Source organism: Triticum urartu, chromosome 6A (assembly GCF_056163025.1).
Source record: "Triticum urartu cultivar PI428250 chromosome 6A, HENAU_Tu73, whole genome shotgun sequence".
In the NCBI taxonomy this organism is placed as follows: Eukaryota; Viridiplantae; Streptophyta; class Magnoliopsida; order Poales; family Poaceae; genus Triticum; species Triticum urartu.
In genome coordinates this window covers 549,859,672-549,872,615 of record NC_141878.1, presented here as the reverse complement: position 1 = coordinate 549,872,615, position 12,944 = coordinate 549,859,672, and the positions used below count along the sequence as shown (strand labels likewise).

Sequence of the window (12,944 nt, the reverse complement as noted above, 5' to 3'; positions counted from 1 at the left end):
GCGATTGTAAGCCAACTATGTATCTCTTTCCCTTATGTATTACATGGGTTGTGTGAAGATTACATCACTTGCGACATTGCTTTCAATGCGGTTATGCCTCTAAGTCATGCTTCGACACGTGGGAGATATAGCCGCATCGAGGACGTTACAAAAGGTTAACTAGAACTGTTTTCTTGTGGTAGACAACAAAGTTAGTTTATTGCTTTTTTACTTCAACAGTGAATGAGTGCAAGCGCGTTGGGCCGGCCCATGCCAGCAAGCGGGCGCCTACAGCGCTGATTAGGAGATCCCACAACAAAGCATATCCGGATACACCTCCTAATTAGAGCTAGCGTGCCCCAATTGGGTCGGCCCATGAGCAGGCCGGGACACCTCTCCTCTCTTACAAAAATGCTACACTCACGGGCTACTTTTACTTAATCAATGGACTTTCCTTCCCCCACCCCACTAATCACCCCCCTGATTTTCAGGATGGGCCCGCGTCGCCTAATGCCCAATTAGCGCAACCCATATTAGCGTAGCCCCGTAAAACGCCCGTGAAGCCCCCGTGCCCCGTGAATGTAGCATTGCTCCATGTCTTATCATTTTGTTTTTTCCTATTTTTTTCTTAAACATATTTCAGGATTTCAAAAAAGTATTAAATTTCAAAAAATTATGAAATTTTAGAAAAAGTTCTTGACGTGATCAAATGTTCGTGGATTATAAAATGTTCATGATTTAAAAATGATCGCGTATTGAAAAAAATGTTAATGAATTTGAACTTTTTTGCTAATTTAAAAAATGTTCATGAATTTTTATTTTAAATATGTTCACAAAAAAATGATTGTGAATCTAAAAAAATGTTCATCAATTCATAAATGTTCGCCAATTCGAAAAAAAATTGGAGATTCAGAAAATGTTCATCATCAACAATAAAGTCTTTAGTTCCAAACAAGTTGGGGTGGGCTAGAGGTGAAATCCATAAGATCTCGCGACCAGCTCATGGTTCTGGCACATGGATAACAAGCTTCTCCGCATCTCTGTCCATGGCTAGTTCTTTGGTGATACTCCAGTCTTTCAGATCTCTCTTTACGGACTCCTCCCATGTCAAGTTTGGTCTCCCCCGACCTCTCTTATCATCATCAGCACGCTTTAGCCGTTAGCTATGCATCGGAGCTTCTGGAGGCTTGTTCTAAATATGCCCAAAACCATCTCATACGATGTTGGTCAAACTTCTCTTCAATCGGTGCTACCCCAACTCTATCTCGCATATCATCATTCCAGATTCAGTCCTTTCTCGTGTGGCCACACGTCCATCTCAACATGCGCATCTCCGCCACACCTAATTGTTGAACATGTCGCATTTGTCATCAACACCAAACACTTAAGGCGGGAAATGCCCACATCTACTCTCCTAGCATCGCGTCAGCTCAGGCTTCTCGCTAGTGGAAGACGAATCCATTCTTATACCTGACCAGGTTAAAAGTCGTATGAGTACATTGAATGTACTCGCAAGTCAAATCCTTGTAAAACCTCCCAAGTAAACACTCCAAATTACTCAAGCATGGAAAATGCTCTAAGATCAACAATCATCAACAACCACTTGATACGGACTCCTACCAAGTTTAACTACTGAAGTAAAAATAACACTGCAATTGTAAGGCTTAACTAGTAACGACTATCACCACTGTGATGAGGTAAAGTTTTGTTCCAGAAACATGATCACTGCTAAAGTGAAGTCTTTCCTGAAAGGTGATCATCTAGTCTAAAGTTATTCCTCTACTTCCACTTTTATTATTACTATGATTTACTTTGTCATCTTGCAAATCATCTTTAATACTCGACTCACTAGCTTAAAGTCATAACTCCTGAAATATGATCACTTATAAGCTAAAGTCTTTCCACCAACTGTAATCCATACTATTGCTAAGTAAACACTTGAAGCAATAACAGTGCAACAACAATAAGAAGAACAACATAAACAACAATCGATACAATCAACTTCCCCGCAGTCTTCCGACCGTCTTTCTCAAGCCCTTCCACTGACTTAACCACAAGTCCTAGCATCCACGATGCGGGGGGTAAGGGGGGAGGGAGGCAGGTGGGCGTGCTCACCTCAGTGCGTTTAGAATAGCCTTTTATAGCGGCGGCCGGGACAAGGCTATTCGGATTCGTCTGAGCGAGATTTTGCGCAACAACCGCTGGATTGTAGGACGGTCGTCCTCCTTGGCATCAGATCATGGGGGTAGATTCATGGGTTGGGAGGGGGATAGGTGGAGATGTCGCTGGTGGTGGTGGCGAGCAAGTAGCGCTAGTGCATTTTCTCGTTGCAAGGGAGCGGGAGAAGATTGGATCAAGACCGGAGAGAAAGCTAGAGAGACATGCGCTCATTGTTTCACGTTTTTTAGAGAGAGAAATCAACAAAACCAACATTCGTGTGGAGGAGGGGGCGGACAAGTAGCTGTAAGACGAGAGATGAAACCTTACCTACTTTTAGGTAGTAGAGATAGAGATTCTGGATATAAAAAAATTCAAATTTCGAAAGAATTGTGAATTTTGAAAAAATGTTGTGGAAATCATATAATGTTCGTGGATTCAAAAATATGTTCATGATCTTGAAAACAAATGTTGAGGAAATCAAAAAATGTTCGTGAATTTGAAAATATATTCATGAATTCAAAAAATGTTCATGATTTTTCAAAAATTTACACAAAAATACAAAAAGTTTATGAATTACAAAAAAAGTTCATTGATTAATTTTTCTCATGAACTCCAAAAATGTCATGCATTGTTCATCGAACAAAAATATGTTTTTGAATTTTTGAAAGTATTTCCAAATTCGAAAAAATATTTTTGGATTAAAAATAATGTTCACGAGTATAATGTTGGAAAGTATTTTAAAAAATCACTAATTTGTATGAAAATGTTCACAATTTAAGAAAAATGTTTGCAGATTTTTAAAAATGTTTATAAATTCAGAAAATGTTGATAATTTATAAAAATATTTATGATTTTGAAAACATATCACAAATTTGAAAAGATGTGCGTAAAATGAAAAAGGAAAAAGGAAAAGGAAATAAAAAAACTTAAATAAAAGAAAAGTAAAAACAAACATGAAAAAGGAAATAAAATAATAAAATGTAATAAAAAAGTAGAAAAAACCTGAAATAAAAAACACAAAAGAATAAACCGATCTTTTTTCATGTTCACAATTTCTTTTTTGGTGTTGGGCCGGACGAAAGTGTTGTATGTATACCAGTTTGGAGCACGCGCGATTCCAGTGCAATGGGCCGAAGCACGCGCGAGCGTGGCACGTGTCTGAATTATCCCTGACGAATCGGCGAAATTGCAGCGATATTGCCATCGAAGCGATCACCTTCCGTCCCTACCGACCCGGCCTCGTCGCCATCCCCGTCGCGATAGCCCGCCAGTCCCCGCTCGTCCCCGGCGATGGCTCCGTACCTTCTGCGTTCCGCCGTCGCCATCCTCCGCCGATCGACCCCGCAAGTGCCGGACGTCCTCCGCCGCTCCAGCCCCCGCTCCTTCTCCGGTGGTGCTCTGAGGGTTGAAGCCACGAAGGTAACCCCCCACACCCACCCATCACTCCCAGTCCTCAGTCTAATTTAGAAATTTGGGAACTGGATCTCACGAATTCAGGGGAAAACCGTGTGGGGAAAACAACGCATCGATGAACTGCAGTATATAGAGTATGTGTACATGCCCTGTTAGGGTTGGTTTAAGCATAAAGCCAAATGGTGCTGTATGTGTGTATATGCCCTGTGGGATGAGGAGCGATCCCAGGCGCAGCCCGGTTTTTATTACATGCGGCAAGGAAGTGACTGACGAATAAGCTAATCGACAGTGTTAATTTTCAGAGCGAAGTCCTGACAATGCCCGCCCCTTCCTCCAGGCACAGAGTTTGGATCAAACCAAGCTTGGTAGACTTGAAAAAGGCTGGAAAGACATGCTTGATCAAGTGGGCATCTTCCCATGATGCTTCATCCTAGGACAAATTTTCCTGTTGAACCAACCATTGCACTATCGGCAAATTGTTGCAAGTTATCTGTCTTGTCTCCAAAACCAGAGCAGGAGTTTGTTTGATATACCCCTCCTCAGTAGCTAGTGGCAGATCAGAGCGGGGAATGACATCAGGGCCAATGTGCTTCCTAAGCGGACTCGCATGAAACACTGGATGAATTTTGACACCTTCATGAAGTAATTTATATGCTCTGTTCCCCACTCTCTGAAGCAGCCCACAATACTTGCTTTGTAATTTAATTGTGACCTCAAACCAAAAGATGTAAGTCTATATGGTTGCATCTTCAGGTAGACCATGTCTCCAAGTTCCAAATTCTCTCAGTTCTCTTTTGACCTGCATATTTCTCTATACCAATACTCAGCTAAAGATACCCAAGACATCCACCTTTTGGGCTCATTAGAAGTCATGCATCTTAAGTATGTCTCCAAACACTGACTTACCCTCTCAGTGTGTCCATCTTACTTAGGGTGATGGGCAGAGCTATATTTCAGTTTAACTTTGAGGTTCTTGATAGATCTGTTTCCACATAGCACCGGTGAAAATCCTATCCAAGTAAGATCCTATTGCTGGAGTAGGGCCATGGAGCTTAAAGATATTGTCTATGAATGCATGGGCCACACATATTGTACTGAGTATGGGTTAGATAATGGTATGAAGTGTGCATACCTAGTGAATTGATCAACAACCACCAGAATTACTTCTTTTCCTTGGATTTAGGTAAAGCCTCGATGAAATGGTGGTCAAATATTTTTTTAAGGTTGTAAAGAAAACCTTCAATGGAATCCAATGAAAGGTGTGTCCATGCCATGCCCAATGTGGGCAGTGGGTCTAACATACCAGGATATTGGTAATTCTCATATTTGGACCTTTAGCACGCAAACAAGTTATCATAAAGCTCTCAACATCTTTTTAACTCTCTGATATGCGGCTCTCATTTCTGAGTGTCCCCAAGAGCTGAAGCATGCAGGGATTGCATAATTTTCTCTTTCAGAGCAGGATCATGTCCTAGTGCAGTTCTTCCTTTGTATCTGAGTATGCCATTGTGCAAAGAGTAATGAGAGGTAGGAGCTCATGGTGTAATGAGGTACTGTTGCAATATCTGGCTAATATGGTCCGAAGAATAACTGTCAGTGATCTTATTTATCCATTTAGCAGTAATGACAGACATTGCCATTAGAGAGTGTTTCCTGGAGAGAGCATCAACTGCAATATTTTCTTTCCTTTCTTATATTTTATGGCAAAATCTATTCCAGTAATGTGAGCATGAGGTTATGTTTAATTCCTTCTGTGACTCTTTGATCCCCAAGCAATTTTGAACTTTTCTGGTCTGATTTGATAATGAGTTGCTTCCCAAAAAGTAATGGCTCCATCCTTCTAAAGCTTCTAGAAAGGCAAGTGCAGTTTGTACTAATTACAGAATTGATGCTTTGCAGTTTGTACTAATTCTAGAATTGATGCAGTTTGTACTAATTCCAGAATTGATGCTTTGATCTGGTATATACAGCGTGTTTGGTGTCACTCAAATTAAGACACTGTATTTTTGCGCGAGTTATAGACTTATAGTTCTCTTAGCCAGCCGTGATGTAGTTGAATATGGTTTAGAGTTTTATACGTCATTGTGGACTAACTCTACATGGACAACATCATTTCAAAGTTTTAGATTATTAACTATACGTGTATAAATATTTATGTACTGCAGTAGTCAATAGGATAATAAAATGCATATTGGTTGCCAATAGGACAAACTAGTGATATTCTTAATGTAACATGGTGAGTAGAGAAAACCATATGTGGGAGGTTGTGAACTTGGATTGTCTATGATGTGATGACTTGCAGCTCGAAACAAAATGTATATAAGTTACCTGCTTTCATTGTCTTCAACACACTTGCTCACAACTTGACATGAGGCACTACAGTCCGACGATATTTGCATGGTCCAATAAATGTCCTGGAAATTTACGAAATATACTAGCATATGGTATAATCAGCTGCTTCATTTCTGTTTATCATGGAATCTACTTTCATTTGCACGTAGGGGTGCTGCATGGACAAGGATATGGAAAAGCTTGCTGCAGACTTGCGCGAGGTGAATGCGCAACTCGATTTTCTGCTGGAGCAGGAGAGACGGTAAAGCGTGCAGATCATTGTTGTTTTGGATACGTGTCAAGGACCTCGGTGCCCAAGACAGCAGGACCTCGACTACGTAGTTTGTAGTCTCGGTTGATAGGAGCGCTAGGGTTTTTGCCTAACTGCTCAATGGTGCAGGAGAAGAGATTAGGAGTAGAGGAGGAGGTAGGAGATAATGATTTCTTGCTTGCGTCAAAGGGTGCAGATTACAGGATATATAAAGGCCTTATGGGCTTCTAACAAACTAGGAAACTAACTACTCCTGGACTCCTAATAAACTAGGAAACTAACTACTCCTGGACTCTAGGAACCAACGTAGGATCAGGACTCCTTGCCCCGATCATGCCTCGCCAGCTGTGGCCGTCGGCTGCTGCTCCTGGGCACGCGACCCGCGCCTGTACGCAACGCCCCACATGACATCTCTCCCCCCCTCGACGAGCAGCTCGTCCTCGAGCTGAAAAGCGGGGTAGCGCTCGACGAAACTGTCAAGATCCTCCCATGTAGCTGATGATGCCGCTTCACCCTTCCAGTGGACGAGTAGCTGGCGAACGCCGCGTGCTAGTCGTGCACGAGTCACGCGCTCCGGTTCTGGAACAGCCGCCCTGTTGTGGATCGGAGGCAATCCCGGTGGTGCAGTTGGAGGCGTGCCGAAGAACCTCTTGAGGAGGCCCACGTGGAACACGTCATGGAGGCGCGAGCGTGCCGGAAGCTCAAGGCGGTAGGCCACGTCGTTGACGACCTCTGAAATGCGGTATGACCCATAGAAGCTTGGCTTGAGCTTGCCCCTGGTTGGCAGGTTGAGAGAGGACGCGGCGCGCTGGCGAAGATGAAGCCAGACCCAATCGCCCACGTCATGCCGAATGTCCCGATGGCGTCTGTCGTAGTAGGATGTAGACCGCTTGCGCCTGCTGTAGACGATAGCGGACGTCCGCGAGTAACTCGTCGCGCTCCGCCATGCTCCTGGCCACTGCGGCCATCCGTGTATCGCCCGGCTCGTAAGAGCGAATAGTGGGAGGGTCACGGCCATACAGAAGCTTGAACGGAGTTTCTTGGGTCGCTGTCTGGTAGGCGGTGTTGTATATGTACTTGGCCCAGGGAAGCCACCGGAGCCACCGCCTGGGACGATCGCCGGTGAGACAACGGAGGTACATCACAATGATCTTGTTAGCAGCCTCCGTTTGGCCATCCGACTGTGGATGAAACGCCGTCGTCATGTGCAGCTTGGTCCCGGTGAGGCGCATGAGCTCCCGCCAAAAAGCCGAGGTGAAGACGGGGTCGCGGTCAGAGACCATGGACTGCGGGACGCCATGGAGACGCACAATCTCAGCGAAGAACACCTACGCCACTGATTCCGCCGTGTACGGGTGGGCCAGCGCCACAAAGTGGCAGTACTTGCTGAAGCGATCCACCACGGTGAGGATAACAGACTTCCCGCCCACCCGAGGGAGCGCTTCTACGAAATCGATGCCGACATCAGTCCACATGGCCGTGGGCACCGGCAGTGGCAGCAGCAGACCGGCTGGGTGCAAGTGCTCGGACTTGTACCGCTGGCAAGTACCACAGGCGCGGACATACTCCTGCACCGTCTTGCGAAGGTTAGGTGCGTGGAAGTCGCGGCGGAGACGATGCAGCGTGCGCAGGACGCCTTCGTGTCCGTCATCGTGCACTGCGGTGAGAAGCTCCTGGAGCTCGTCGAGGAGTTCGTCCACCATCGGAATTGGAAACGCATCCTTGATGGTGATGGCGTTCAGGGCGCGGTAGTCGATGTAGAAGCGCCAGGACCCGTCGGGCTTGCGGACCAGCAGTACCGGCGATGAGAATGCGGAACGACTTGCTCGGATGATGCCCTGGGTGAGCATGGCGGCGCACTGACGCTCCAGCTCGTCCTTGTGCGCGGCCGGGTAGCGATACGGACGGACGGCCACCGGGGCGAAGCCGGGCAGCAGGGTGATGCCGTGGTCGCGGCTGCGGAGTGGTGGTACGCCGGAGGGTTCGGCGAAGATGCCGTCAAACTCGGTGATGATGGCGTCAAGGAAATCGCGGCCATTGCAAGATTGCACGGCTGGCCCGTCCGGTCCGGCAAGGCCGCGCCAGCAGACCCGATGGCCCCTCCGCCAGAACGTCATGGAGAGGGCGCGGAAATACCACAGGATCGGTCCAAGCGTCGCCAGCCATTGCGTGCCCAAGACGACGTCGTAGCCTGCGAGCGGCAAGGCGAGGAAATCCTCCGAGAATACCTCCTAGTCGATGCGGAAGGAGACGGCGCGGTATGCGCCCTGGCACGGAACACGCTCGCCGTTGGCCACCGTGACACGCATCTTCTCGGTGGTGGGGGATGGCAGTGTAGCACGAGCGGCCGCCTCCTCGGCGATGAAGTTGTGGGTGGAGCCTGAGTCGATCAGGGCGAGGAGGGAGACACCCCCAAGGGTGATATGCATCTGCATGGTCTCGCTCGTGCGCACGCCGGAGATCGCGTGGAGTGAGATCCGAGGGTCGGCCGGCGAGGCATTAGCGGTGGCGGAGGCCATGTCGTCGTCGTCGTCCGGCGCCAGGTCGAGGAGAAAGATGCGCTGGCAGACGCGGTTGTGGCCCCTGCCAAACTTCTCATTACAATTGAAGCATAGGCCCAGGCGACGGCGTTCCTCCATCTCTGTCTGTGACAGGCGTTTGATTGGGCGCCCTTCCGGCAGACTAGGAGCAGGGGGTGCGGCTGGTAGAGCCGGTGCGGGGGGCGCGAGACATGGTACGGGCGCCGGCAGGATGCCCTTCTGCTGAAAACGCACCGGTGGCGCGGAGGTGAGCACGCACTGGTCGTGCAGCTCCAACTTGCGGGCGAGGCTCATGGCGACGGCGAGGGACTGCGGGTTGTGGATTTCCACGTCGAGGCTGAGGGGTGGCTGGAGTCCCGCGGTGAAGATCTGAACCTTCTGTGTCTCTGATAAGATGCCTGCCCGAGGGAGGAGCGCCTCAAACCGCTCCTGGAAGTCGACTACGGACATTGTGCGCTTGCATGCCATTAGTTCGCCCAGCGGGTTAGCGCGTAGAGGTGGCCCGAAGCGGAGGTTGAGCAGCTCGGAGAAGCGGCGCCACGGCGGAGTGCCCTCGTCACGCTGGACCTGCATGTACCACAGCTGGGCAGAACCCTCAAGGTTGTAGGACGCCATCCAGACTTTTTCCTCCTCGGCGATCCGTTGTTGATGGAAGAAGGACTCGCATCTGTTGAGGAAAGCGAGCGGATCTGACTTGCCGTCGAACTTGGGGAAGTCCATCTTCTGAAACCAGGGCGGGCGATCATTGTGGTGCTGCCCATCGTGGGCGCCGGCAGCGCTCGACGAGGAGGTGGACTTGTCCTTCTGGAGCGCGGCGACGGACGTCTGCAGGGACGCCACCGTTGCAGTCAAGGCCTCGATCATCGTGGCCAGATCAGCGGTGGTTGGTTCTGCCATGCCGGAAGTGACTGAGGCGGCGGCGGATGGTGGCGATGGAGGTGTGCTTGGCGCGGACGCAGGGGTGGCGGCGGGCTGCGGATGGAGCGCGGACGAGGAAGAGGATCGCCTGGAACCTGATACCAAGTTGTCAAGGACCTCGGTGCCCAAGACAGCAGGACCTCGACTACATAGTTCGTAGTCTCGGTTGATAGGAGCGCTAGGGTTTTTGCCTAACTGCTCAATGGTGCAGGAGAAGAGATTAGGAGTAGAGGAGGAGGTAGGAGATAATGATTTCTTGCTTGCGTCAAAGGGTGCAGATTACAGGATATATAAAGGCCTTATGGGCTTCTAACAAACTAGGAAACTAACTACTCCTGGACTCCTAACAAACTAGGAAACTAACTACTCCTGGACTCTAGGAACCAATGTAGGATTAGAACTCCTTGCCCCGATTATGCCTCGCCAGCTGTGGCCGTCGGCTGCTGCTCTTGGGCGCGCGACCCGCGCCTGTACGCAGCGCCCCACATGACATACGTAAGCACATCTGCGGTTCTCTGACATTCAGATTCGTGGCTCCTTTTCAACCTGCAGCTTCGAGCACGGCCAGGAGCTGCAAAAGAAGCTGGCGTGCGTCCTTGTTCCTGCCACCATCGCATTCTACATCTTTGGCCCGAAGAAGAAGGGCAAGCCGTTGGAGGAGGAGCAACCAGACATTTAGCCTTGCGCGTATCCATGTGCATATGCCGTAGCTTCGTCCACTGAACTATGTCATGTAGCCTTTCATAGCGGTGAATCTAACCGTGTGGTGATAGTTGTCTGTATCGAGCGCTGGAGAGTATTCAGGCGGCTGTGCTTACTCACAGCCACGGGAACTTAGGGTGCCTCTTGAACTTGGAGCTTGGCTAGTGGTGTCTTGACAAGGAGAGTTCTGTTTTGCGGTATCTTGACAAGGAGAATCCTATGTAGTAGCATTAGGAAGGCAAGGATTTTCTTCCAAGCTTGTGCTTCGGGTGCTGGTTTGAAACAAGCTTGCAATGTGAGTACTGGCTGGAATGGAATGTAGTACTGGCTTACATTACATGGCCTTCTGCATTTATAAGTTCGCCATATGTTCCGGCCGGGTAGCCTGGTCTCGTGGTGTGAGTCGTGTTGCTGTTGGAAAAAAGGAACAGAAGATCCTGAACCTTATGACAGAGTAGCTGCAGAGCTAATAAACTCCTCTGATCGATGTTGCTTGTGCCTCCTAGTGCGGATGAGGATATCGCACATGTCGTGAGTTACGTACGCCCCTCTGGCTGGCGGCCTACGGCGCACATTCCGCCGCCGGCAGCGGTAGCCATGCCCATGCCATCTTGCCCTAGGCAGCACTCTGCGCCGGGAGGTCATGAGGAACTCGGCAGTCGCGGCCACCCCATCCCCATGCGTGGTAGAGGCAGAGAGATAATTTTGGCCCCATGTCTTCCAAGGATTGGTTGCCACCATCAAACCACCACTCACGCAAAAAAGGGGTGGATTCTTCTGACTGCAAAGAGTAGAAACTCAGCCCTGCGGCAGCCGTGGCTAGCACTACTCTTACTACAGTGGCATGAGCTAATAAGAGCATTGGACAGAGTTCAGAAGCGCCACCAAAATCTCTTTGACTTCGGAACACTACTATGATTGTGGCGTAGGCTCTTCATAAAACAACAGAATGTCACTACTCACTAGCACAGTTACTTCTGCAGTTCTGCCGGTATGTGTCGTCTCAACTGAACAAGCCAGGCCGGCGACACCGTTAAAAGCAGCACTGCCTGTGCCTGGCTGCATTCCTTCCACGCAGCCAAGTTTCCACACTTCATATTACGCTCCCAGCCCAACACTTGTTTCAAAATGGGCAGCAGCATATTTACAGTGAACTGAGCATCCTCCCCAAATTCAGTGTCCTCTTGCTATTTTTCTTTTACGGCAATGGAAACAATTAGGGCTAATATGGTTGCAGCGGATTCCTCCGGGATCCCCGCCTAAAACCAGGGCATGGAACCCACGGGTCCACTTAGGCCCGGGCAAGATCATCTGTGCATTTGGACGTCCTCCAGACGGGGTAAACTGTCCTCATCCACGCCACTTCCACGGAAAGATAATCCACGCGTCGCCGCATCGGGAAGGAGATCCCTGGCTCTCTCGCGATCGTCCGCCTCCGCCTCTGCTTTTCCTTCCTCTATCGAGCGACCACCTCCACCTTCTCCTGGAGCACACCCACTTGCTGTAGTATCTATCCCTAGCTCTCCCCCTCCTGCTTTCCTTGCTGCCAAACTACCACGACTGGTCTCCCCCAAGGAGAGAAGGGATCCCCACGTGCTGGTCAAAATTTCCTTTGGGGATTTGCTGCCCTGGGTGATTCTCGCTTGACTACCAAATGAGCCCTTAGCGAAAATGAATGCTACACCCCAGCCTACATTTTCGGACTATCAGCACGTCAGTCTACTCTGTGTTCTGTGGTATCGCCTCGCCGAACTTGAGGAAGAGCTCCGCATCCGACGCGCACAACGAGTTGGCACAGGAGAAGGCGCTGCAGCCTCTCAGGCTGACGTAGCTCAGGGCTGTCGACGGCTGGGGCGACGACGGCGGCTGCGCCGACTTCAGGGGTGCTTCTGGGCAGACCAGGCAGCTGGCGTGAGGCTCCTACTTCACAAATGAGAAATAGCACGAGCAGAGTATCTCGATGGCTTGCTCCATAAAGATGGCAAAGATCAATGTCGATGCTGCATTGGCGAGAAACAGTGACTTTGGTGATGTAGGAGCTTTCGCTCCTGCTAAATCTTAGTCGACAGAGACTTTGTCTCAGTAGATTCTATATTCGTGAGACCTTACATTGAGATCTATGCAAATTTTCCTTTCTGTCATTTCTTTTTTCTTTCTTATTACATGTTATGCCACTTGACTGAGACCTAGCCACACTCAGGAGTTTTATGCCATAATCTTCATGGCACTTATATTGGAACTTCTGCTATTATTTATCGTGGTATTACCGATTCGACAACATTGAAGGCCCTTGCTGTAAGAGAAGCGCTAGTCTTTGCGGAAGATCTTTATGTCCAGCGGATACACATTGCATCAGATTGTAAGGTGGTGATCGACGATATCGATCAGGGATCCTCAACTAGCTATAGCGCAGTCATTAAGGAATCAAAGAACACTCTTCAGCTTTCAGTTCCTGTAGTTGGGTCAATGAGCTCAGAAACTTTTAACTTTGGAGCTCACAACCTCGCTTTCAGTTCCTATAGTTGTGTTCATGAGCTCAGAGACTTTTAACTTTGGAGCTCACAACCTCGGAGCGCACAGTGTTATTGTAGGAAAAAATCCATTTTACTCCTTTGAAGAAAATTGATGGT

At 48.9% G+C, this 12,944-nt stretch overlaps 2 protein-coding genes across 2 annotated transcripts; one reads left to right on the top strand and one right to left on the bottom strand.

The window, feature by feature from the left end:
• The first annotated feature begins 3,361 nt into the window (after positions 1–3,361).
• LOC147966229 (uncharacterized) lies at positions 3,362–12,780 on the top strand. The gene is made up of 3 exons (XM_087528748.1): positions 3,362–3,558; positions 6,054–6,145; positions 10,165–12,780. The coding sequence occupies exons 1-3, from the start codon at positions 3,430–3,432 to the stop codon at positions 10,289–10,291; spliced, it is 348 nt and encodes a 115-aa protein (XP_087384874.1). The 5' UTR covers positions 3,362–3,429; the 3' UTR covers positions 10,292–12,780.
• Positions 8,351–10,154, bottom strand: LOC147966230 (uncharacterized). The gene has a single exon (XM_087528747.1). The coding sequence runs from the start codon at positions 9,589–9,591 to the stop codon at positions 8,386–8,388; it is 1,206 nt and encodes a 401-aa protein (XP_087384873.1). The 5' UTR covers positions 9,592–10,154; the 3' UTR covers positions 8,351–8,385.
• Positions 12,781–12,944: the final 164 nt, after the last annotated feature.

What these genes read in the sequence shown, in the direction of transcription:
- LOC147966230 (XM_087528747.1), bottom strand. Translation starts at nt 9,591, where the DNA reads ATGGCAGAACCAACCACCGCTGATCTGGCCACGATGATCGAGGCCTTG.
- LOC147966229 (XM_087528748.1), top strand. Translation starts at nt 3,430, where the DNA reads ATGGCTCCGTACCTTCTGCGTTCCGCCGTCGCCATCCTCCGCCGATCG. An exon ending in TGAGGGTTGAAGCCACGAAG is followed by an intron (nt 3,559 to 6,053) that starts GTAACCCCCCAC and finishes ATTTGCACGTAG; the next exon opens with GGGTGCTGCATGGACAAGGA. An exon ending in CTGCTGGAGCAGGAGAGACG is followed by an intron (nt 6,146 to 10,164) that starts GTAAAGCGTGCA and finishes TTCAACCTGCAG; the next exon opens with CTTCGAGCACGGCCAGGAGC.